The sequence below is a fragment of the Schistocerca americana genome, chromosome 3 (assembly GCF_021461395.2).
Source record: "Schistocerca americana isolate TAMUIC-IGC-003095 chromosome 3, iqSchAmer2.1, whole genome shotgun sequence".
Taxonomy (NCBI): Eukaryota; Metazoa; Arthropoda; class Insecta; order Orthoptera; family Acrididae; genus Schistocerca; species Schistocerca americana.
The window spans coordinates 627,618,356-627,646,313 of NC_060121.1; the positions used below are offsets into that span (position 1 = coordinate 627,618,356).

The 27,958-nt window shown below is 40.0% G+C and overlaps 1 protein-coding gene across 4 annotated transcripts in view; it reads left to right on the forward strand.

Moving 5' to 3' along the window:
* Positions 1 to 27,958, forward strand: part of LOC124606880 — a 305,942-nt gene that overhangs the window by 97,152 nt on the left and 180,832 nt on the right. For all 4 annotated transcript variants that reach the window (XM_047138973.1, XM_047138974.1, XM_047138975.1 and 1 more), the window contains 2 exons: positions 3,369 to 3,475; positions 7,551 to 7,649. In XM_047138973.1, the coding sequence (XP_046994929.1) occupies positions 3,369 to 3,475; positions 7,551 to 7,649 (206 nt within the window). The remainder of the gene's footprint in view (positions 1 to 3,368; positions 3,476 to 7,550; positions 7,650 to 27,958) is intronic.

Here is a 27,958-nt window from a genome sequence, read left to right on the forward strand (position 1 = left end):
CTGCCAGGTACTCCATATCAGATACCTCAGTAGTCATTAGTCCTTGTGAGAGAGCAGAATGGGGCGCTTCGTGGAACTCGCGGACTTCAAACATGGTCAGGTGATTTGGGTGTTACTTGTGTCATACATCTGTACATGAGGTTTCCACACTCCTAAGCACACCTAGGTCCACTTTTTCCAATGCGATAGTGAAGTGGAAACGTGAAGGGACACGTACAGCACACAATTGTACTGGCTGACCTCGTCTGTTGACTGACAGAGACCGCCGACAGTTGAAGAGGGCCGTAATGTGTAATAAGTAGACATCTATCCAGACCATCACACAGGAATTCCAAACTGCCTCAGGATCCACTGCAAGTACTATAACAGCGGGAAGTGAGAAAAGTTCGATTTCGTGGTCTAGCGGCTGCTCGTAAGCCACACATCATGCCAGTAACTGCCAAACAACATCTTGTTTGGTGTAAAGGAGCGTAAACCTTGGATGATTGAACAGTGAAAAAATGTTCTGTGGAGTGACGAATCATGGTACACAATGTGGCGACCAGATGGCAGTGTGTGGGTATGGCGAATGCCTGGTGAATGTCATCTGTCAGCATGTGTAGTGCCAACAGTAAAATTCGGAGGCAGTGGTGTTATGATGTGGTCGCATTTTTCATGGAGAGAGCTAGGACTCCTTGTTGTTTTGTGAGGCACTATCACAGCACAGGCCTACATTGATGTTTTTAAGCACCTTCTTGCTTCCCACTGTTGAAGAGCTATTCGGGGATAGTGATTGTAGCTTTCAACACGATCGAGCACCTGTTCATAATGCATGGCCTATGGTGGAGTGGTTACATGACAATAACATCCCTGTAATGGACTGGCCTGCACAGAGTCCTGACCTGAATCCTATAAAACACCTTTGGAACACCAACTTTGTGCCATGCCTCACTGACCGACAGCGATACGTCTCCTCAGTAGTGCAGCATGCTGTGAAGGATGGGCTGCCATTCCCCAAGAAATCTCCCAGCACCTGATTGAATGTATACTTGCAAGAGTGGAAGCTGTTATCAAGGCTAAGGATGGGCCAACACTGTATTGAATTCCAGCATTACCGATGGAAGGGCACTATGAACTTGCACGTCATTTTCAGCCATGCATCTGGATACTTTTGATCACATAGTGTACATCTGGAGTAGGATTCTGATTTACTCTTCCCTTTCTGAAGTCACCCTGATATTCTGGGAATTGTTTAGACAAATGTTCCCTTATTTGTCTTCAAAGGTTTATTTACAGTTTTGTAATAGAATAGATGAAATTAACACTTCTCTGTAGTTATCAACACCTTATTTATTTACCTTTTTTTAAATGAAGGGTTTGGATTACAGCTATTTGCCATTTTTCAGCATGTTTTTCAGTTTCCCAGATCTTTTCAGAGAACAAGTGTTAAAAAATTTGGAAAGGTCTTATGGGACCAAACTGATGAGGTCATCAGTCCCTAAGCTTACACACTATGTAATCTAACTTAAATTAACTTACGCTAAGGATGACACACACACCCGTGCCCAAGGGAGGACTCAAACCACCAACGGGGGCAGCCGCTCGGACCATGACAAGTGTTAAAAAATTTGGAAAGGTCTTATGGGACCAAACTGATGAGGTCATCAGTCCCTAAGCTTACACACTATGTAATCTAACTTAAATTAACTTACGCTAAGGATGACACACACACCCGTGCCCAAGGGAGGACTCAAACCACCAACGGGGGCAGCCGCTCGGACCATGACAAGATGCCTCAGACCATGTGGCTACCCTGTGCATCTAAAAAGTGTTAAAATTTGATAATATTTGATTTTGATAATTTCAGTGTTTCTGATGTTATTGAGTATTCAGAACATTCTTTGTTTTAATATGTTAAAGAATTTCTTGAATGTACTTCTGTTGGTGCAGAATCTTGGACTTTTTTTTGTGTTGTTGAAAATTCTAATTTAGGTATAACAACTGAACACTTCAAAAGTTAATCAATTAAATTTACTAAGATCACAGAAATGGCCTGAATTTATGCACAAAGTGGCGTGGTCTCCTTTTCCCTACATTTTGTTTTGTGCATCAATAATGAATCGAAATGCTGTTGGTGTCATGACATTCTGGGTGATGAGGTCAAAATACAGTTTAGTTTTTCTCTGATTGTGACTTCAAAAGAAGTGTGTTATTCTGTTCCTCAAATGCACTAAGTTGCAGTATGTGGCAACTTTTGAGTGATACATAACAAATGTGTTGGATAGAAACTAGACATCACTATCTGCTCAGAAGTACCTGAACACTTGAGCATCTGTGAGGCAGCCATTTGTGGACAATAACATTCTTGAAACTGGCCTTCCCAGAGTGCTAAAATGAACCCAGTGGAACACTTTTGGGGAGACTTTAAACATTGACTTTGCTCCAGACCCAGCATCCAACATCACTGCCTTCTCTGGTTTCACGCTGGAGGAAGAATGGCCTGGCATTTCTTCACTGACATTCAGACACACCAATGAAAGTGCTCACAACAGATTTCAAGCTGTGATAAAGGCAAGGCTACACCCCATAATAATGCTAACTAATAGGTTTTTGTATACTTTCGATCAGGTAGTGTATGATAAGTATGTATTATATGGGTGAATTTCTGGGCACTTTTGTGAACTTCTGCTGGATTTACAAATAGAATGAGGAGGGATGGTTTTGTTGACTCTGGGAAAAATACTTGGGCGAACATGACACTGCATAACAGCACATCCCATCTTAATTGTTGTGGTGGACACAGATACAGGGAGTTACATTTCATTGCTGACACCAATGTAATCTCTGGTCGTTGAGGGTACCATTACATTTGTTATATGTTTGTTATCCTGTCACCTCTTTGACAGTCAATTGCTTTTGCGATGAAGATAATGATGATTATTGTCTAAAGCTCGGATGTTAATAGAGAATTACAGTGATAAGTGCACAGAGAACAGTTTGCACGAGAAATCTCTTGGCTATCATATATACTGTTTGGCACTTTTATAGGCCCCACATATGATTTGAGATCCTGCAAATATGTTTTTTGAACTAATAAAAGTGGAGTACCTTTTGACTGGTAAAATTACTATTCATTAATGCAAGATCACTGCTCTTGTGACATTTAACAAGCAGAAAATACAATTAAGTTTGTTTAGATAAAATACTGCTGCTAAACTAGATCAGTGATTTGCAAAATATGAGAAATGTTAAAAATAACTTTCATGTAATGGTACATTAAATGTTGGTTTTGTAATGGATATCCAGAGAAGTGTCTATACACAATTAGTTTTGTAATTGTTACAATAAGCATGCAATCATTTTATTGTTTATATTCTTTACCTTTATAGGAGTGGTATGGTTCAGACTGAACCCATAATAAAACGAATGGATTCCCATACTGTGGCCAGTCGAAATTATTTATGCAAACTGAAAAATTTCAGTGATGAAGACTGTGGTATGTCCTGCCATTTTTTTTATTACACTGTTTAGGAAAAATTAGTTTATTTTCTAAATACTTAATACAATTTGAATCTGTTAAGAATTGTTCTAAAGGACACATTTTCTACTATTTAGAATGTGAATGGCTTATAAATGCAGATGATACAATATAATCTTAATCTCTTATGTATAAAAGACAACATCCTGTCTAACTGACTCATCATCGCCCAACCCAAACCGCTAAGGACAGAAATCTGAAGTTTGGAAAAAGAGTGGATCTTATACTGCAGGCATTGTTTAAGAAGGGATTTTTCGAAATTCCAGCTCTAAAGGGGTGAAGTAGGTGCTGGACAGTTTTCTTTTTAAAATGTCACTATAGGGCAGTTTTGAAGCTAGGCCTACAAAAATTGGTATTTGGTGACACGGTCAGAAATAAAGAAATGTGTCTCAGCATTTTTGGAAGTTTTAACCCTATGGGGGTGAAATAGTGGGTGAAAGCTTTTTTTGAAGGTGTGTCTTTATTAAAGAACTATTGAAGTGTTTTTAATGAACATTGGTATTTTGACTTCTCGGGTACAAATAATAATAAAAAAAAATTGTTTCAGTGTTATTGGAAATTGAACCCATAAGGGGTGAAATAGGGCATGAGATTTTTTATGAAAATATTTTATTATGAAAGAATTTTTAGCTGAATCTTTGAAAATTTAAATTTGGCTTCTCAGTTGGGGGAAAAAAATGTGTTTCACTGTTTTTGGAAATTCAACCTCTATGAGATGAAACAGGGGATGAAACTTTTCTGGAAATATTTCACTGCGCAAACATTTTTTGAAGCTAAATCTATGAATATTTGTATTTAGTTTCTCTGTTAGAAATAAAACATCTGCAAATCACTGTTTTTGAAAATTCAGCCCCTAAGGGGGTGAAATAAGGGGGGGGGGGGAGTTTATGAAAATATTTCATTGCGAAAGCATTTTTAAAGCTAACTCTTTGAAATTTCATGTTTGGTTTTTTGGTTGGAGATGAAAAATACATGTTTCACATTTTTGGATATTCAGCCCATAAGGGGGTGAAATAAGGTCAGAGACTGATTCACTGATTTATCATCACCCAGCAAAACTGCTAAGGACAGAAACTTGAGTTTGGAGAGGGTGTGGGTCTTACACTGTAGGCATCGTTTAAGAAAGGATTGTCTGAAATTCCACTCCTAAGGGAGTGAAATTTGGGATGAAAGGCTTCTTGAAAGTATGTTGCTGTGAAGGGAATTTTGAAGCTAGAACAACGAAAACTGGTATTTGGTTTCTTTCAGAAAATAAAAATATGTGTTTCAGCATTTTTGGAAATTCAACAACTAGGGGGGGTATAATAGTGGGTGAAAGTTTTTTTGAAAATAAAGAACTACTAAAGGATTTTAAGACTTTATCTGTGACAATTGGTATTTGATATTTGACTTCTCAGCTAGTAATAATAATAATAATAATAATAATAATAATAATAATACTGGAGAATGATGAATACAAATTATACTGGAACAGAACCATTATAACAGATAAAACAACACCACATAACAAACCTGACATCATACTCACCAATAAAATGAAGAAATTAACACAACTAATCGAAATATCCATACCCAATACAACAAATATACAGAAGAAAACAGTAGAAAAAATTGAAAAATGCATCCAACTGGCTGAGGAAGTCAAGGACATGTGGCATCAGGATAAAGTTGACATTATACCAATTATACTATAAACTACAGGAGTCATACCACACAATATCCACCAGTACATCAACGCAATATAGCTACATCCAAACGTATATATACAACTACAGAAATCTGTAATTATATCTAAAAACAAAGATGATGTGACTTACCAAACTAAAGCGCTGGCAGGTCAATAGACACACAAACAAACACAAACATACACACAAAATTCAAGCTTTTGCAACCAACGGTTGCTTCGTCAGGAAAGAGGGAAGGAGAGGGAAAGACGAATTCCGCTCACGGGATTGGAATGACTCCTTACCCTCTCTCTTAAAACCCACATCCTTTTGTCTTTCCCTCTCCTTCCCTCTTTCCTGACGAAGCAACCGTTGGTTGCGAAAGCTTGAATTTTGTGTGTATGTTTGTGTTTGTTTGTGTGTCTATCGACCTGCCAGCGCTTTTGTTTGGTAAGTCACATCATCTTTGTTTTTAGATATATTTTTCCCACGTGGAATGTTTCCCTCTATTATATTCGAAATCTGTAATTATTGATACATGTTCAATTACCCGAAAGTTCCTAAATGCAATGTAACATATACCGTACAGTTAAAAGGAAGTCACGCTTGATCAAGGTCCGCGTCACTTTCCATTTTTAACCAGACATAACGTCTGAGAAAGGAAAGGAGATAATAATAATAATAATAATAATAATAATAATAATAATACATGTTTCAGTGTTTCTGGAAATTCAACTTCCAAGAGAGCACAATAGTAGATGAAAATTTTTAAGAAAATATTTCTATAATAGAGGGAAACATTCCACGTGGGAAAAATATATCTAAAAACAAAGATGCTGTAACTTACCAAACGAAAGTGTTGGTATGTTGATAGAGACAATAACAAACATAAACACACACACAAATTTCAAGCTTTCGCAACCCATGGTTGCTTCATCAGGAAAGACGGAAGGAGAGGGAAAGACGAAAGGATATGGGTTTTAAGGGAGAGGGTAAGGAGTCATTCCGATCCCGGGAGCGGAAAGACTTACCTTAGGGGGAAAAAGGGACAGGTATACACTCGAGCGTGTGCGCGCGCGCGCACACACACACACACACACACACACACACACACACACACACACACACACACACACACATGGATGATATAGTGAGTACAGTAGCACAAGTAATTTGTAAAGGAAAGATGAAAGTAATATGCATGTCTATTTGCAAATGTCAGATTTTGACGCAGGTATAACACCCAAAAAGCAAACTGGAAGATGCTCCAGAACATAATAGATAATATAGTACTGAAATAACAACAGCAACAAAGTTCTAAGACAGTCCATTCCAAGAGGCTGTAGGTGCAATTAGCTCAAGGGCTTATCACGAGAAATGGGACACAGGCCAACCCCTTCTTTGTGCCTGCAGCTAGTACTGGCCAACTGTTCATCAATTCAGTACTGACTTCCAAAATCGCAAGTTGTATTAGAAAGGCAATGGAAGAGCTATACATGGGAAGAACAACTGAATCTTTAAGACTGCAACACAACTTGCTGTACAGGAGGACTGCCAGCCAAATAGCCAGGCTCTCCTGGCAAATAGCACACCCAGAATGAAATCCTCCAAACTATACTTCAAAATAAATAGGAACAAAGAAGATGAAGAAGAAATACTGATACTTGGGACTCCTCCAGTACAGAAGAGCCAAACAGAGCACTTACCAAGAGCAAAGTAAAGACTTAGATGATATTCTGTTATAACAAATTAAATATTTTGGCACTAAAATGTAACAATTAGTGCTAGAAATCATTGTAATTTGCTTTACCTTCAGCCAAAACCTTAACATCTGGAAGCAAACTGGGGTCATTGCTATCTTAAAACAAGGAAAGACAGATAGTGATTCTGGAAGCTCTCCCCCCCCCCCCCCCCCCCCCCCAACCCCCACCCCACCCCCATCACCCACCCCTCTCAGTAAAATCTATGAGAGAATTTTCCAGGCACAAAAGTACTATGTAACCCTTGAAATTGTGATGATATCCAACCAACCAACTGACATGAGTATTCCTGCCCTGATTGCCCAAAGCCTCAAGGACCTCATGTTAGCATTTGTTAATCAAACTGATGGTACCTACTTCTGAACTAAAGTAGTCTAACTGGTAATCTCTTTTTGTAATATTCTTACTTGCCTTTATTTCTGTTTGCTTTAAGCTTTCTGTGCAGAATAGCTGTATTCCAACTTCTACTATTTTTAATTTGTAATAATCTGATAGTTTTGATTCCAATGAAAGGAATTGTCACAGTTTTTTCCATTAGTACATTAATCAGGTTTTTTTTATACAAAAATATCTGAAAAACATTAATTGACATTTCTATTTTGACTTCAGTTTCAGGTTTACCACACTTCATTAAAAACAGATTTGCTTGTGGATTCCCTGAAGACTGGAAACTGTTAAGAAGACAATGGACCATGTTTTTAAAAGCAGGTATGTTAAGCCTCTTTGTGAAGCAACCACTAACTTGTACTTGAAAAAAAAAAAAAAAAAAACATGATCTGTTCTTGTACTTATTTGATGAAGAAAAGAGAGGCGCAAAGACAGATAACATGCACAGACTTATTATAGCAAAGAAACAGGCTACTTATGTTTCTATCACATTTTATAAATATGATGTGTAATTAAAAGGCTTGGAGGGTGGAAGGGGGGGTGGGTGGAGGAGAAGAGTTTGTAGTTTTATCTTCATTTTTCTTAGAAAACTAGTTGTCTCTTGTAAATAATATAGTCAAACTGGAATTTTATGATGCATTAGTCTAGGTTTCTTTTTGTTTCTTCACTGTGATATATCATTTGTGTTAATGCCTAGAATTGTCATGGACGACTCTGAAAATGAAGGAAGATGGTGAAATCTGGTAATGGCACATTGCCTTTTCCTCTCAAATAGCAGTAAGGGGGCAGGTGCATGGGGGGATATCAACATAAACTATATCAAAGGACCTCACAATGTTAATTTATTAATTGTAAAATGTAAATCTGTTTAAACAGTTCATGTACAAATTAATAATTAATGAGGACATCTCCAACGCAAAATCTTTCAAACCTCTCTGAAAGTGTTCTGTTGCACACCCAACTTCCTCAGCATCCTAGTGCATCCCTGTACCACTCTCAATCCCAATCACATCCCTGTGGGAGGTGCAAGACATGCCCAGTCTACTCACCCAGCACTTCCTATTCCAGTCCTGTCACAGGCTTATTGTACCTATGACAATAGCCATGTCATATACCAACTCTGCTGCAATTGTTGCTGAACTTTTAATTTTGGTGTAGTTGCCAACCAGCTGTCCACCAGGATGAATGGCCACCGCCAAACTGTGGCCAAGAGCAAAGTAGTGTACCCTGTGGTGCAACATGCAGCTGAATGTAACATGCTTGATTTTAATGGCTGCTTCACAACCCAAGCTATCTGAATCCTCCCCTCCACCACCAGCTTTTCTGAAGAGCACAGATGGTAGTATCCTGACAACACATTCTCTGGACCTGAAATTATCCTGACCTCACCCTATGGTAACGTACTGTTCCCACACCCTCCATCCAACAGTTTCCACCTCTATTCTGTCACCTCATCCCTATTCTTGTCTCCCACCCTCTTTGTTTGACACCCTCTGCCAACACACCCACCCATCTTTCCCCTTCCCTGCTCCTCTCCTTTTTTGATCCCTGTTTTCCCCCAACTCCCTGCCCCAAAGCCTCCCAAAGTGATGCCTGTTACCAGCCTAGTTCCCTGCATGGCCTGCCAGACAAGCTCATCTCTCCTCCTGTGCATACACTGCTATCTCTTTCCCTTTCCTTCCCCCATCCAGACTTCTGCTTCTCTTCTACGTGACAGTTGCATTCTGGTCCAACATGGCAGTCAAGATGTGTGCATGAGGTGTGCTTGCTTGTGTGAAAAATGTGTGTGTGTTTCCTTTTCTGATGAAGACTGTGGTCGAAAGCTAATGTGTAAATGTCATGTAGTTATGCCTGTTTGTAACTTAACGTGTCATCTTTACAGTAAATAGCAATCTGACTTTTCGTTATATTGTTGATATTCCAACCTGGAGTTTCGATTGTTTAAAATTAATGCATTAAATTTAACTGTGTACTTGCACTAAGCTTTCAGCCACACCCTTTGTCATTTTCTGAAGAAGACTGTGTCTGAAAGCTTATGTGTAAGTGCCTTTTAATTGTACCTGTCTGCAATGCAGTGTTTCATCTTTACATTAAGTAGCAATCTATCTTTTCCTACATTGTTGATATTCTTACCGGGACTTTCTTTGTTTGATACATTAAATTTACTTATGATTATTTTAATTAATTAATACATTTAAAGAATAATTGCTTTAAATGATACGTTTCTGACAGTTTGTGATTTCAATTGTCCTTCAGTAGCAACATTCTATTGTCGTCATAGCCCCACTTTATCCTTCCTGTTCGTTTCTCTTCAGTGGGCTCTGGCAGCTGTTTCAAATCCCGTATTGTTTGTCCTTACAATATCTACTGCCCATCATTTTTGTAATGGTCTCTGCAGTTATGAATGCTGTTTCACCTCATGTTTGCACTGATTTTCATAAAAAATTATTATTTTAATGGAAAATGGAAACCCGGCATGAATCTGCTACCAGTGAAGTTATTGATCTAAACACAAAAGCTACAACATTTCATCACACTTTTTCAATTTATGAAGAAAACGGCTTGATCACCAACAATCTTACTGCTTATGTGGGTCCTGTAGCAATAGCTATGGGTCAAGCAATTTCAATTTCAGAACAGGTTACTGAAATTATGAATGATAATTTCATAGTAAATAATGAAGATATGATATTTTACACTGAACATAACAAACTAGCTCTCTATGTAGAGGTAAATGGTCTCTCTCTCTCTCTCTCTCTCTCTCTCTCTCTCTCTCTCTCTCTCTCTCTCAGCTACTATTCCCACTGTTAAATTTTTTTCCCTCTCTTCAAATTGTTATGCCCATTGTTGTAATGTTCTCTTAATCAGTTGCTAATAACAGCTCACTGTATCCTGAAACCCTTCCTACATTTTGGAGCTGTTGAATGTCATTTTTAATAACAGGAACTTCCATTTTGGATGAGCATCAGCAGAATCAATGACTTTCTTCATGTCATCCAAGGACGTGAAAGTATGAGAGGAATATTCCTATGGAATGCTCAAAAATCTGTCTCACTGTACTCACAAATATTTAGTGTGTTTTACCTGAAAGGGGCATCCATGTGCTTCTGCTTACAAAATTTGAGCAAAATCAGTGAACCCTATCCCACACCCTCTTGTTTGCAAGATTGAATACAAGACACGAGGATTCCCTCTGGTGATCAGGAACTGTTCGCAGTCACTTCTCCTCACCTTGTATGCTAAATATTATTGCCGAAAAATTATTTCACAATCAAAATTCGTATGTTCACATATGGCACTCGTCCACTGCACTTTAGGTAAGTTAGCAAAGATACAGAACATGCCTTTTAAAAATGATCTGCATCAGAATTAACACAAGTATCTTTCCGAGACCAATGATCATTTTTGGAATGCATTATTTTTATAGTCTCCACATTGCCGTAATACACTCCTGGAAATTGAAATAAGAACACCGTGAATTCATTGTCCCAGGAAGGGGAAACTTTATTGACACATTCCAGGGGTCAGATACATCACATGATCACACTGACAGAACCACAGGCACATAGACACAGGCAACAGAGCATGCACAATGTCGGCACTAGTACAGTGTATATCCACCTTTCGCAGCAATGCAGGCTGCTATTCTCCCATGGAGACGATCGTAGAGATGCTGGATGTAGTCCTGTGGAACGGCTTGCCATGCCATTTCCACCTGGCGCCTCAGTTGGACCAGTGTTCGTGCTGGACGTGCAGACCGCGTGAGACGACGCTTCATCCAGTCCCAAACATGCTCAATGGGGGACAGATCCGGAGATCTTGCTGGCCAGGGTAGTTGACTTACACCTTCTAGAGCACGTTGGGTGGCACGGGATACATGCGGACGTGCATTGTCCTGTTGGAACAGCAAGTTCCCTTGCCGGTCTAGGAATGGTAGAACGATGGGTTCGATGACGGTTTGGATGTACCGTGCACTATTTAGTGTCCCCTCGACGATCACCAGTGGTGTATGGCCAGTGTAGGAGATCGCTCCCCACACCATGATGCCAGGTGTTGGCCCTGTGTGCCTCGGTCGTATGCAGTCCTGATTGTGGCGCTCACCTGCACGGCGCCAAACATGCATACGACCATCATTGGCACCAAGGCAGAAGCGACTCTCATCGCTGAAGACGACACATCTTCATTCGTCCCTCCATTCACGCCTGTCGCGACACCACTGGAGGCGGGCTGCACGATGCTGGGGCGTGAGCGGAAGACGGCCTAACGGTGTGCGGGACCGTAGCCCAGCTTCATGGAGATGGTTGCGAATGGTCCTCGCCGATACCCCAGGAGCAACAGTGTCCCTAATTTGCTGGGAAGTGGCGGTGCGGTCCCCTACGGCACTGCGTAGGATCCTACGGTCTTGGCGTGCATCCGTGCGTCGCTGCGGTCCGGTCCCAGGTCGACGGGCACGTGCACCTTCCGCCGACCACTGGCGACAACATCGATGTACTGTGGAGACCTCACGCCCCACGTGTTGAGCAATTCAGCGGTACGTCCACCCGGCCTCCCGCGTGCCCACTATACACCCTTGCTCAAAGTCCGTCAACTGCACATACGGTTCACGTCCACGCTGTCGCGGCATGCTACCAGTGTTAAAGACTGCGATGGAGCTCCGTATGCCACGGCAAACTGGCTTACACTGACGGCGGCGGTGCACAAATGCTGCGCAGCTAGCGCCATTCGACGGCCAACACCGCAGTTCCTGGTGTGTCCGCTGTGCCGTGCGTGTGATCATTGCTTGTACAGCCCTCTCGCAGTGTCCGGAGCAAGTATGGTGGGTCTGACACACCGGTGTCAATGTGTTCTTTTTTCCATTTCCAGGAGTGTAGTTCCACTTCATCTTCTCTTCGTTCTTCAAGTTGTCTGTTTTCCACTGAAATGTTCTCGTTGTCTGCAGGATTGTAGTGCCACATCCATTGAAGCATTGCAGACTTTTTTGTAACCAAAACAATACACACAAGATAGTAAAGAATCACTGTTAGTGTGTAGTGCAGGCAGACGTCAATAACTAAAGAAAAAACTTAATACAGTAAGTTTGAAAGTAGGTCTACAAAACATCTAATAGAAAATGGCACAAGTTGACAATTGAGCCATGGAACAGCTTAGTTTTCCTATTCAGATCACTTCTTGACTACAACTAGATGGAGAGCTGAAGACATAAAACGGAAGGAAATTAGTCTGGTCCCCATTTTGTTCCTAAATACATAAAAAATTCTGACGTGTTTGAAATTGAAGTTTACAATCAGTGTTTGTTACCTTTGTCCTACGGCAGTGAGACATGGCCATTAAATTAAAAAAAAACATTCTAATGTCCTGGTTGTTCATCAAGCAATAAGGAGATGCATGTTGTGAATTACTAGAAGACAAGAGGAAACAAACCAATGGCTCAGGGAACAGTAGGATTAATTTTATAATACTAACGAAAATGAAATTGAGGTGGACAGGACATGTAGCCACACAATTTGATTGTAAATGGGCTAAGCAAGTTGCTTGCTGGACTCTGCTAGATTAAGAACAGAGATGCTGACCTTGTAGATGATGGTTAGGCAACATTAAAAGACTTACAACAACACCATGGAAATATATGGCTGAAGTGGTGGTGTTTAAGTCATAAATATCTTAGGATTTTTCTCCAAATTGGCAAATGGAATTTTATTTTTGAATTCATTTTCTCTCTTGACTTTTATGTGGGCTGTGTTCAACTTTTGTTGTCAACAAGGATTTGGTTTCGTTTAAATCTAGTGATTTCATGACAATCAACCAAACATTAATAGTGAAACACATTGGGTTTGTGCCACCTCTCACTACTTTGTCACCTCTCAGCACAGTGCTTGCTACATAAATCACTAAAATGATTCTATAACACTCTCCAGTACTGGAAAATAGTGGAATAATGGAAGGAGTGCTGCTGTGCTAGGAATATGGACCTGTCCAGGACAGTGTAGCTGTGCATGTATATGTGTTGCTTTGGGTTGGATGAGCATACTGTATTAGGCATTGCATTTGACTTGTGATGTAATGATTTTATGACGTACAATGTCATAGAGCATGAAAAGAGAGAGAACAGAACATTGAATATATTTATTTGGGAATTCATTCAGTTTTATTTTTTATAATTTAATGTAGTAATTATTATAAATTATTGAATTTTGTCCATTGATATGCCAGAGTGTCAGAATTATTTGTGATGACCACACAGATAATAATCCCATTGTGGTCGTCTGCATTTCCTTTTACCTGTTTGCTGGAATTGGTTTTATTATTTGTGTTTTAGATGCAAAAGAAACAACTGATCAGTTTGCCACACAAATCTTTAATATTCCATGTGATGCAAGTGTGTGGTATTGTTCACATGAACAAATGCTTGTTGAAAGAAAATAAATATTTAATGTCCTCAACTTACTACTTAGTCAATCAGACACACACACACACACACACACACACACACACACACACACACACACACCATTTGTTTTAATGATTATTGCATTATCCCTTCAAGCATTTATGAAATCATTCTTTTTTTTCTTCCTAACAAACATTATAATGTCCAGTAAATGATAACACCTGAATCATATTCCACATAGGACCTGGAGATGATAGTGCTGGCCAGGGGTGACTAGGAAAACTCTGCTGCAAGATACAACATATTTTAGTTAACCTTGAGCTGTAACTCTGAAGTGCCGTGATGCTCCTGGATTCACCCTCTTCAGGTGTGTGGTCTACCGGTGATGCCGATGGAAGTTGGAGGGTCGCATGGGCAGGATGGCCATTTTATGTCCTTGTCTCATGTTGCTGACACTGTTTACCTCACTCAGTGGTGCGTGGCTAAGTTAGCATTATGCAACCCTGAGTGAGCAGTGTCAGTGATGCGTAAACCACTGAATTCTCATAGGCAGCCACTGTTACTGGGTTAGAAACTCACAGTGGTGTGTAAGGATAGTTGCAGGACCTCTGTAGCTGCGAACCACTGCCCTCCAAGACAGAAGTTCTGCGTTGGAGCCTGGTGGTGGCTCATCTTTTGTGTTGTTGCAAGTGTGCAGGTGAAGACATAAAACTCTGAGCTGGTCTGATGGAGGTGGCTGCCCAGATTGGTGTCAGCTGCTGGCTGGCCCATAATATGATGGAGAATTGCATGGAGCTGATGTCATGGAGGGTGCTGCCTGACTGTGCATAATTATGTTAGAAACAGAGGGTATTTATAGCGATGAATAGCACACTTATTGTGCTGTTGCCCTGTTTCCAGGCACATACAGATCAACATCTCAGAGCCTCAATGCTGTGGAAATACTCAGCAAGCTGGTTAATAGTTGCATGGCCTTTCAACACAATTGTGCTGGTCGGCCCGGTCACCTTGCAGTGTACAAACTGGCTAGCTTGTGAAATTACGTGTCACCACCTGTGTGCTTGCATGCTTGCCTCACATATGGCTGCAGTGGAGCTGCTTTTAATTCAGTAACACCCAAAATTTACTGAAGGCATTACAGTATTATTGTGTCATGTACTGATACTTATAATTATACATAATGTAAATTGACAGATAAAAAATCCTCTCACTGAGTGGCAGCAGGAGAACATACATAAAAAAGGTATTACATAGACAAGCTTTTGGAGCCAGTGGCTCATCCTGGAAGAGGGGTGAAGGAAAAGGACTAGTGAGATTTAGGAAAAGGGGTAGAGTTCAGAAAAGTCAGCCAGAACCCTGGGTCAGAGGAGACTTACTGGCCAGGATGAGAAGGAAAAACTACATTATATTTTTAAAAATTGATTATTTTCATTGTCAAAATTTTACATAGTATTTTGTTGTATGTATGAGTCTTTGCTTGTCAGTGTTTCAATAACTGATTCAGTCTCTTCTGTTTGTTTCTTTGTGTGTTGTCACTGCATGTGATGCAGCTGCCTTGGAAAACAGTATTCCAAAAGTTCTACATGTTTGTTAGTAAAAGCTTGGTTTTACTTGCAAATTAATGAAAAATAGTGGCTATGAAATATTTTTTTAGTGCATAAATTTTCATTTTCCGTGTAGTAATATCTTGAATGCCCTATTTATGCCGTAATAGTTATTTCTTGACATATGTTAAAGTGATAATTTTATTCAGTGAGTTTGCTGTTCTCTCATGTGATGCATGGTTTTTGCATGTTTGATAGCATTAGTCAACATTTCACAGTATTTTCTGCACTGAAATTGCTGAATGAGGAGGTGCAAATCACTGTCCAGCCATCCAGATTTTGCTATTTTGTGTTTTCTGTAGACTGGCTGATTTCCCCCCAGTCAACTTTGTCCTGTATCTCTAATACCCTCATTAATTGAACGTTAAACAGTTGTTTGATTGAGTGAAATCCTGCATCTTTCCCTTGACTGCCCTTTGTATAAAACTGTGTTACAACTCACATTTCCTTCCACATTATATACTGATTATATTTACGAAACATGTTGTCTGTTAATACTATAATTTTGCTTACAAATATTTTAAAGACTATGAATAGTGGTAGGGGCAGCTACAGGAAAATGAATCTTTCTAGAAAAGCTTTGCACCTTCCAGTCATATGACTTGAGTTATAGACTACTCGGCAAGTGTTCTTTTAAGATTGTTAACAAGTGGCCAGATTGCAATTTGACCTGTATCTCTAGATATTTTGTTTGTCACCTAAGGATGTGGCTTTACTTTGACTCTTCATTGTGTTAGTATTTTTGCATATTAGTATGACAAACCATTTCTCATTTTTCTCACAGTGTGTCCATCAGCTATCAAAACAATCTTTGAAGATGTTTTCTTTTGATAGCACTACCATTTATATGGTGAAAAGTACTCTTTTTGAATCAGATTGAAAGATTGGTACAATCAAAGCATGGCTAAAAGTGTTGTCTTATTCATTGTCTCTTCAGAGTCCATTACTCAGCTGTCCAAAGAACAGTTATGAGAAAGGATGGTGATTCTTTCAATTCTTCTTCCTTAATGTTTCAGGATGATCATGGGACAGGTATACAAAATTGTGGAATATATTGCTGATCGTGTATAGAATTATGGGACACCAGTTAAATGCTTCCATGTTACAACCCATATGCAGAGACCAGACAAAGATTAATGAAAGTCTGTTTGGAGCACAACACCATGTGTGGGTGCAGCATGTATAGTGGGAAAAGCAGAAAAAAAAATTATTAGAGCCTCTAAATTTTGGTGTTCCAAGGGAGTTTCTTGAAAATCAGGAGACTGATTGAATAAGGAACAAAGTCTGGCATTGAGTGACCAAGAAATATGACTAGTAAAGAACTTTATAACTAGCAAAGAGAAACTGGTTGGGTACATATTACTACACGCCTTGTTTATGAAACTTGTTGTTGAAGGGATTGTGTTAATAAAGAGTTGTAGGATGGAAGATTAAGGTGAAATGAAACAGAACAATAACCAAAATACACTAGGTGACAAAAGACTTAGGAGATCTTCTAATATTGTGTCAGACCTCCTTTTACCTGGTGTAATGCAGTAGCTCAATGTGGGTCCACAGCTCGCGGTCTAATGGCTAGCATTGGTGCCTCTGGATCAAGGGGTCCCGGGTCCGATTCCTGGCTGGGTTGGGGTTTTCTCTGCCCGGGGACAGGGCGTTTGTGTTGTCCTGATCATTTCATTATATCATCATCATCCATGACAGTGGCTCGACTGGACTATGGAAAAAAATTGGACTGTTTAAAAATTGGGACTTTTTACGGGTGCTGATTTCCGTGCAGTAGAGTGCCGCACAAACCAATAATAATAAAAATAATAATAATAATAATAATAATAATAGTAATAATACTAATAATAATAATAATCATCATTATAGCTCAATGTGGCATGGACTCAATAAGTCATTGGAAGTCCCTTGCAGAAATATTGAAGCATGCTGCCGCTATTGCCATCCGTAATTGCGAAAATTTTGCCAGTGCTGTGTTGTGTATGAACTGACCTTTCGATTATGTGTCATAAATGTTCAGTGGGATTCATTTTGGGTGATCTGTATGGCCAGATCATTTACTCAAATTGTACAGAATCTTCTTCAAACCAATCACAAATGATTGTGGCCCGCTGACGTTGTGCATTGTTATCCATAAAAATTTCACTGTTGTGTGGGATCATGAAGTCCATTAATGGCTACAAATGTTCTCCAAGCAGCTGAACATAACCATTGCCAGCCAATGATTGATTCAGTTTGACCAGAGGACCCAGTCCATTCCATGTAAACACAGAACACACCATTACGGAGCCACCACCAGCTTGCACAGTGTCTTGTTGACAACTTGGGTCCATGCCTTCATGGGGTCTGCGCCACACTTGAACCCTACCATCAGTTCGTACCAACTGAAATTGGGCCTCATCTGACTATGCCACGGTTTTCCACTCGTCTTGGGTCCAACCAATGTCTTCACAAGCCCAGGAGAGAAACTGTGAGTGATTTTGATTTTAGCAAAGGCACTCATGTTGGTCATCTGCTACAAGAGCCCATAATGCCACATTGCGGTACACCATCCTAACGCTTATGTTTATTGTACGTCCGACATTGATTTCTTCCGTTATTTCTTGCAATGTTGCTTGTCTGTTGGCACTGACAACTCTGCGCAAACACTGCTGCCCTCAGTCGTTAAGTGAAGGCAGTTGGCCCGTGCATTGCCATTGGTGAGAGGTAATGCCTGAAATTTGGTATTCTCAGTACAGTCTTGACACTGTGGATCTCGGAATATTGAATTCTGTAATTATTTCCAAAACGGAGCATTCCATGTGTCTAGCTCTGCCACTCCACATTTAAAGTCTGTTAATTTATCTCTGATTACATTGGACACCTTTTCACATAAGTCATCTGAGTTCAAGTGACAGCTTCGCCAACTCACTCCCCTTTTATACCTTTTGTATATGATACTACTGCCATCTGTATATGTGCATATTGCTATCCCATTACTTTTTTCACTTAAGTGTAAAGGCCCCTTGTTTGAAAGTGCATACCCGTGAAATCAAAATCTGCTGCTTGGCAACACTCAATACTATGTTGTTTATAAAATGCTTGGATCATCCTTGACATGCAGCACTTTTGGTGGTTGAGAAGCGGCTGCTGAAGCCTGTACCACTCTTTGATAGGACCCTTACTGAGGTCAGTCAGTGTAATTTAAGGAAACCACAGAAAAGTTCAATGTTACTGGTATAAAGCATACCAGTCTGTTTACGGCTCATTAAAGGAAGCCTTTCTAACCAACCAAAGACCCTATGCCCTTGTCTGGTTTGTGTTTTGTTGATGATATCATTATGATCTGATCTGAATCCAGGCCAAGACACTATATCCCCTTTCTTCCACAGCATCCAAACTTTCTCTCCTCTTCTGTTCACATGGTCCTCTTTAACTCAATATGCCACCTTACTGAACATCAACCTCTCCAATGGCTCCATGAAAACCTCTGTCTATATCAAGACCAAACCATCAACAGTACTTTATTCCGTTAGCAGCAATCCCCTCCCATAGAAGATGAGTTGGTATCATATCTGGAGTGACAGGCAGTCTGCCCCTATGGTATGCTGGCAGGGCCTTCACAATCACTCCATCGCAAACCTAGTCTACTAGTATATATCCTGTGAATATAATAGAGGGAAACATTCCACGTGGGAAAAATATATCTAAAAACACAGATGATGTGACTTACCGAATGAAAGTGCTGGCAGGTCGATAGACACACAAACAAACACAAACATACACATGAAATTCAAGCTTTCGCAACAAACTGTTGCCTCATCAGGAAAGAGGGATGGAGAGGGAAAGACAAAAGGATGTGGGTTTTAAGGGAGAGGGTAAGGAGTCATTCCAATCCCGGGAGCGAAAAGACTTACCTTAGGGGGAAAGAAGGGGTATACACTCGCACACACAAACACACATATCCATCCGCACATACACAGACACAAGCAGGGATAGGTTGGTTGCTATTGGTAAGCAGCTGGAAATCACCTTGACTACTGTCAACTGATTAGAAGTTGCTGTGAATGCTTTTGTTGGTAAGCCTACCAAGAGTTGTGTACCAGAGATACCAAGTGTACCTCAAATGCTACCCTCTCCTGTGGATACTGTCTCTTGCAGAAAACAAAGAAGCCATCATTACTGGTCCACTTGACTGTGAGTGACTTGTCAGTGGTAGGTCTAGGTGTCTTGTACCGGGAAGGCACAGTTCAGGGGAAACTCGGGATGTTACACCTACCCAGCTAACCAACAAGTTTGAGATGGTGTCTTCCACTGCACTGGAACTGAGCTAGTCAGACTTGCTTCACCTGTTGGAAACCTGCTTAGTCCTGTGTTAATGCGCTCCCAGGATCAAAGGGACAGGAGTCAATTAATCGTTGGCAGTTCAAACGTACAGCAAATAGTGGTGCCCCTTAGGGAAATGACAGAAAAAGGATGGAAGGGATGGGAAGGAACACCAGGTGCACCCAGTGCGTGTGCCTGGAGGCTTCATTCAGCATATTGAAGAGGCTATTCCAGCAGCCATTGAGGGAACAGAGTGCAACTAACTACAGATTGTGGCTTACGTTGGAACAAACAATGCCTGTCGTTTGGGCTCCAAGGTCATTTTTGGGTCATTTCAGCAAGTACCAGAGAGGATTTGAAAGTACCAGCCTTGCTCATGGAATTTAAACAAAGCTCACAATCTACAACATTGTCCCAAGAACAGACTGTGGCCCCTCGTTCTGATGCAAGTGGAGGACTTGAAAACAAGAGACTCTGAAGGTTCTGTGACAAGTTAGGCTGTGACTTCCTAGACTTCCACCATTAGGTTGAGAGTTGGAGGGTCCTCTGAAATCAGGGGCGTGCAGGAATCCTGGACGTGTGCGGTGCACTTGCACGCGTGCAGTTAACAGGTGTTCTGCGTGCACACAGGGGCAAGCTAGCCACCCATTCTCTCCCCTCCCCACCATACCATCTCTCCACTCCTTCCTCTGTAATGCGGTTTGTTTCCTAGCTTGCTTTATTGAATGAAGGAATAAGGTTAGTAGGAGTGCTTGAAAAAAATCATGGTTTGAAAGAGTGCCTTTTACCTACAATACGTTTTATTTAATTATCACAGGTGGAGTTTACAATACGTTTAATGCCTGGAACAAAATTTCTACATACAGACAAACACAAACAGTTACGTAAATTTTCATCACTGATGTTTGCTCTTAACCGAGACTTATTAATTTTCATAAGAGAAAAAAATCTCTCACAAACGTTATGCCGAGCCAAACACTGACATTATCTTCGCGGCTTCACGATGGAGACGAGGAAACTCTTGCTGTGTGAAGTTGTGATAAAAGTCTATTACACATCTTGCCAAAAGGAACTTGTCTCTCAGATGAGAATTACACTGTAGATCTATTAATTCCATTTGCAAATTGGGATGAATGTCATCTACAGAAACAGCAAATAGTCTCGAGAACCATTCAAACGCTTGGGATAAATATGATATATCCCCAAATCGCTTGAGAAATTCCTCTTTTATTGCACTGAGTACGGAAACATATTCTTTGCAATTCTGTTCTCGCACAGTAGACAAAGCTTGCACCTTTTCAGCCATTTCACAAATTAGCTGATTTTCTCCTTGTAAACTTGTGTTCAATGCATTCATGTGTCCGGTAATGTCCACTAAAAATGCAAGGGCGGCAACCCACTCTGGATCTTCTAGCTTGGCGTCGTATCTTCCTTTGTCCTTTAAAAACTGATTTATTGGTATTCTCAGCTCAAAAAATCTTTTAAGTACATTTCCGCGGCTAAGCCAGCGGACTTCACTGTGGTAAGGTATGTCACCGTACTCTTCCCCAATTTCAGCTAAGTGTGTGTGAAACTGTCTATGTATAAGCCCGTGGCATCTCAAATAATTAACTGCCCGAATAACCACTTGCATGACGTCCCCCAGTTTTGCTGCTTTTGCACAGAGTGCTTCTTGGTGCAAAATACAGTGGATGCTGTACAATGATTCTTCTGTATGCTGTACCTTTTTTCTTAGTAATCCAATAAATCCCATTTGTTCCCCTTTCATTGCAGGTGCTCTGTCTGTTGTCACTGACACCAAACGTTCCCAGTTTAAGCCAGCTGAATCGACAGCTTCTTCAATGGCTTTCAGGATGTCCGCACCGGTGGTCGTGCTTTTTAAAGATATCATAACTAAAAAATCCTCTGTTATTTGCAGAGCAGTGTCCCCACCTCGGACATAAATCACTAATTGTGCGGTGTCTGAAATATCTATGGACTCATCAAGTGCGATGGAAAATGCAATAAACTCCTGCCCTGCACTCTTTAATTGACGGTAAATGTCACCTGCCATGGCGCTTATACGACGACTTACCGTCCGCTGAGAAAGAGTGATAGCTCGAAACTGCTTTGCATTCAGTGGGCAAAGTAAATCAGCAGCATCATTGAAGCACTCCTTTATAAACTCACCTTCAACAAATAGTTTTCCAGCTCTCGCTATATTAAGTGCAATCTTATAACTTGCACGTACCGTTGGGCTGTCATTGTTGTCGTCCTGAAAAATTGAAAACAATGCTCCATAAAATGTGAAATCAGTTAGATGAGAGACATGACAAAAGAAAGTCTCAGATCTCTCGTGACAACAGATTCATCTAGTATCGTCAGATTGCTCTTCATAAGTTCAGTCAATTTCCCCATCCGCTCAGAACCCGACAATAAATTGTACTCGTCCTTGTGAAATTTATGATAATGGCGTTCAATACTAAACTTCCGCTGACCAGCGAGAATACTGCCACATATTTCCAATTTTCACGTTTTTGTACAGAGAAAAATTGATTCTCCCATTCCTTTTTAAAAGATAGCAAATCTCCACTTCTCCGTTTCCTTGATTCACTCTGCATTTTCCAGTACTTCAAATACAACGTTCACTACGTAGTGGTCACTTTGCATCAACGTCCGCAGCTTAGCCTGGTACTACACTGCCGCAACCTGCTGGCTGTCGCCACTGCCCCATTCAACGATTGCACGTGAGCAGCACACGTGCAGCGCTGTGCGCTCATGAGCCGTGTGCAACGTTTGCCCGCCCCTGTCCTAAATGGATAAAGTGTGCACTACACATCAAAGGCAGCTACCCAGGTAGCTGACTGTGTGTGGGGTACACATAAAGGTTTTTTAGATTAGGTGACTCTCCATCCAACCCAGATAGTGAGACTTGTAACTATCATTGTAAAGAGAAAAGGGAGGGGGGGGGGGGGGAGAAACTACTTGGCCACCCTGCAGATTAGAGTATTAGCCCTTTATGGCTTGAATTTTTGTTCTTTGTCATTGGCAACATTCAATTTTTTGTCATTATGGCAATTAATTAAGTAGAAAGGTAACCAGAGAAATACATTTTTTGTCTTTTATTTTATTTATTTTTCAAAAAGAGACTTACGGAGTCTCTTCAAGCTATAAAGACCCAATCTTCAACAAACATGAGAACTGTTTGTGACATAAAAAGTTTCCTCTCTTGTTGACACAAATAAACAGTACATTGGGATCACATTAAATGACTTCTTGATTCTATGTTGGAAATAGCATAGTTTTCACATTTTCCATGATTAACAAGAAAATCTGACTATGAGCACCCAAGATGTTGAGTTCAAAATAAAATTTGAAAGTGAAAACCCTCCTTTCTTCTTTTATTCTAAAAATAGTTGGGAGAGATTTGTTGTTATCACTGCCACCCTCAGACTGAATGACTTCAGCCTTTGGAGAATAAGTGGAAATAGTCTGTTGATGATGACATATGATGTGGTGTCATTTTTTGTTTGGCTGGTAAATTGGTGAGTTCAAATTATCCAAGAATGTGTTTTATTTCAGAATCACTACTTTCCTTAATTACTGTATCAATATCAGATTGGGAAAACTTTTAGAATAACTCCATTATCACTTTATCTTCCAATTTTCTTGCCATTTGCTTGCCATTTGCTTTCATACAAAAATATGAAGCTATAGATCTGAAGTAAATTACAAGTACAGAATATTTTATATGAAAAAAAAAAAAATCTTCAATATTTTGTACCTGTACAAAGTTATAGCGTAAACAGACTTACCATGAAAGTGGGGAAAAAAATATGAAAACCAGATTATCACAGTTAACATTCAAAATTAAGCACAGAATGACATCCATCCAACTACATGCAATTGAATAGCATAAGGACTACCAGTGCTGAGATTCAAGCCGGTCTAGAGCCACAGTAATACAACCGTAAAAGTTCTACGATATGTTAACGGTGTACCAAACTAAGAATAAATAGGGAGCAGCAGTCCTGTTTATGCTGTTAATAAAAGAGAATATTTTAAGCTCTTCTTTTAAAATGGGACCTAGAAATCCTGTCAGACCACAAAGCGGTAAAATCCTAATGGTTAACTGTCAAAGCATTCACAACAAAATGCCAGAGTTTGAAGTGGCCTAAAAACACTGAAGCTGGCATAACGTTAGGCATAGAGAGCGGGGTAAAACCTAAAGTTGACTGTACTGAGCTCCTTAGGAATAATTTAAGTGTATACCAAAAGGATAGGGAAATGCGAAGTGAGGGTGGTGTACTTCTCACAGTAGACAAGAAACACAAATCCATTGAGGTAGATATTGTAGCTGTATTTGAGAGATTGTGTGGGCAAGACTCATCATCAACGGTGGGCATGAAATTATAATAGGGTTCTTCTATCGACCACCAGACTCACCTCCTGATGTAATGAAAACTTGAGAGAATATCTAAGTTCTCTTGTAAGTGAGTTTCATAATGACTTCCCTGAAAACTACCTAGAACAGGTGGTTCTGAATCACACTCATGATGGAAATGTATTGAATCTACAGCAAAAAACATACCTGACCTCTTTGAAGATGTCCACATCGAAACTGCTGTCAATGAGACCCTGAGATGCAGCAACCAAAGTTCAAAGGGCAGCTAAAACAAGTAGAAAGATCTATATGTTGAGTAAAATCAAACAATGGAAACTCCCAGTTGGAATATCAACAATATAGGAAAAGTAGATTGCTACTTATTGTAAAGGAGACACGTAAAATTGCAGACTGACACAATTAAAAGACACTTACACATAAGCTTTCAACTGCAGCAGCCTTTGTCAGAAAAAGAAAGAGAAACACACGCCATTCACTCTCACAAGCAAGTATACGTCACGCACACATGACCACCAACACCAGCATCTCGGACCAGAATTTGTTTGGTGTATCAGTGGAAATTTATGACTGGATTGAAGATTTCTTGGTAGGGAGGACACAGGATGTTCTCTTGTCTGGAGAGCCATTGACAAATGTAGAACTGAAGTAACTTCGGGTGTACCCCAGGGAAGTGAATCCCTTATTGTTCATGTTATATCCTTATGACCTTGCATACAATATTAATAGTAACCCCTGACTTTCTTCGATGTTACAGTTATCTACAATAAAGTACAGTTTGAAGGAAACTGCAAAAATATTCATTCTGACTATGATAAGATTCCAAAGTAGTGGCAGGTTTCTTCAAATGTTCAGAAATGTAATATTGTGCACTTCACAAAATGGAAAAACATAGTATCCAATGAACATAGTATCAGTGAATCACAGTTGGAATAGGTAAACTCACACAAATACTTGAGTGTAACACTTGGTAGGGACATGAAAGGGGGAAATGACATAAGATCAGTCATAGATAAATCAGGTAGCAAACTTTGGTTTTTGGTAGAACAGTAGGGAAATGCAATTTTTCACTCATCACCGCTGATTCTGCTTAATGTCCTGCTGCAGCTGACAGCAATGATACCCCTTCAATTTACATATCTTTTAATTGTGCATGTTCCTTTACAAAAGCAAACACATTAGTATTGTCATAGTTACATCTTTATACCACTGAAGAGATGAGTGAAATAGATATTAGTTTCAGTGACATTGAGAAACAGCTGAAATCGTTAAATTTGACCAAAGCTCCAGCATGATGGAGTACCTTTCAGATTCTGCCCAGTTTTCAGCTGAGTTAGCTCCTCTTTTAACCACAATCTGTAGTAGATTTATTTTTTAGGTACTGTTTGTACAATTTTAGGGAGCATATTAAACAGTTCGAGGCCTACATATTTATAACTATTATGTATCTTGGACAATCTAGAGTATGGCAGATCAATTGTGTGGTTTCGTCTTGTATTATGGGTGTGGATAGATGACCTAAGGGGATATTGAGCTATGTTTTCTTTTACGTGTAATAAGCAATAAGAGATGTACAAACAAGGAACTGTCATGATGTTAAGTTTTTTGAAATGTTCCCTGCATGTATCCCTAGGAGATAAACCCACTATACATTGAAGAGCTTTTTTTTGCCATCTGAAAATTGATACTGAATTGGGAGAATTTCCCCAGAGCAGAATACCATATGAAAGATGGGGGTGGATATAAGCAAAATATGAATGCAGCAGTAAATTTTGGCGGACATTATTCCTAAGCTTATAAAGTAGGAACATAGCACGTGCAAGTTTAGAAAACACGTATGTGATATGTTTATCCCAGCTGAGTTTCTGGTCAATAATCATTCCTAACAGTTTAACAGACTTATTTTCTTTGTTTGATACCTTCAAATTAAAGAATATTTCCTCAGTTTTTGTTTCATTAATGTATAGGGAGTTTGCACTAAACCAATGAACCGATTTTTCAAATATTATATTATTTTTTTCTCGTACAGACTAAAGAGTCTGTCCTGAATTGATAAAAGTTGTATCGTCCGCATAGAGGACTGTTTTACAAGGTAAATACTGCGGCATATCATTAACATACACTACAGACAGGAAGGGCCCAAGTATGGAACCCTGTGGCACACCTCTTTTTATTGTTTGTGGGTTTGACAGCCGCCCATTTACACTAAAGTGCGCGTCATTTATGATGGCAGCCGAGCTTAGGTTCGTTCTGCGCATCTGATGTCACAAAACACAGTCAGCCAATGAACAGAGAACAACGTTACCAGAGCTCGACTGCAATACAGAGCATGGACGAGTGTCTTCAGTTTTAAACGTTCAGTCATAAATAAAGTAACTGAACAAAAGCAATGTCTTGATAGCAGAATTTCTTTTATAGAAAGTTTGGAATAAGCATTCTTTATACCAGTTGCTTCATATTCTATTAATTAATTAAACCAAACAAGCAATAAGCCTCCTAATTCAGACGATAGCAAGGAAAGGTGTTTGTATCATTCTCACTAACTGCTTTTTCGCAATAAAGAACAGCGGTAATTGTTTATTTCCTATTGTACTTCGACAAAACGTGAGTAATTCACAGTCGTACCAACAGTGTTTGTCGGTATTTTGCGTCCTACTGTAAAGTCCTTCAGGAAGTTCATTAAATGGCGAGCCGCGTTAGCATAATGGTTAATGTATTTAGCTGCTATGCGAAAGGTCCCGAGTTCAAACCTTATTCGATGCTTAATATTTTCTTTATTTAAAAACAATATCGAAGTGTCTTACTTCATGAATTTTATTTGTTTGAATGTAATTTTTTGAAATTTCTAGTGGCAACTGAAATCAACCATACGGAAAGTATACGCTATGGACTTTTACCTCTGCAAACTCTTCAAAATTTCGTGCAGTGGTTTACTACATTTAATGCTGCACAATAACTGCGTTGAACATCGAAACAAAATTAAGTCATTTATGGGGGGAAGGTATCAGTCAAGAAGATGTGTAAAAATCAAATTTTTGGGCCAAATAGCTTTTGTGAAATCGAATGATAAGAGTGTCAAAGCAGTCAGAACACCATGTGTCTACACAGGCGAGCAGTGCAGTGATGACAAAATTGCGCACAGTGCGGAATGCGGGGAGCATGTCTCTGTAGCAGTGAAAGGGTTAATGCGGCCGTGGTGGCTTTACTTCATAAACTGCGCGCTCCCCCCTAAACGTAAGTTTGCTTGCCGTGCGCAACTGGCAATGCAGCAATCTCCTGCGTCTGGGCGGGCATGCGCGAACCACCAAGATAAAAGAATTGAACTATAACAAATTGTACTCTGTTGCTTAAGTAGGATTCTCATAATTTCAGGGGGCCTCTTCCATGCCGTTAGTGTCTTAATTTCATGATCAAAGTACTGTGAGATACAGTGTCAAATGCTTTACTCAGGTCTAGGAGAGTAGCACAAGAGATTAATTTATTTTCAAAGCCATCATATATATCACTAACAATATTTTCAACCACTTTAACTGTGGATAGTTTAGATATTTCCAGAATGAGATTTTCACTCTGCAGCGGAGTGTGCGCTGATATGAAACTTCCTGGCAGATTAAAACTGTGTGCCCGACCGAGACTCGAACTCGGGACCTTTGCCTTTCGCGGGCAAGTGCTCTACCAACTGAGCTACCAAAGCACGACTCACGCCCGGTACCCACAGCTTTACTTCTGCCAGTACCTCATCTCCTACCTTCCAAACTTTACAGAAGCTCTCCTGCGAACCTTGCAGAACTAGCACTCCTGAAAGAAAGGATATTGCGGAGACATGGCTTAGCCACAGCCTGGGGGATGTTTCCAGAATGAGATTTTCACTCTGCAGCGGAGTGTGCGCTGATATGAAACTTCCTGGCAGATTAAAACTGTGTGCCCGACCGAGACTTGAACTCGGGAC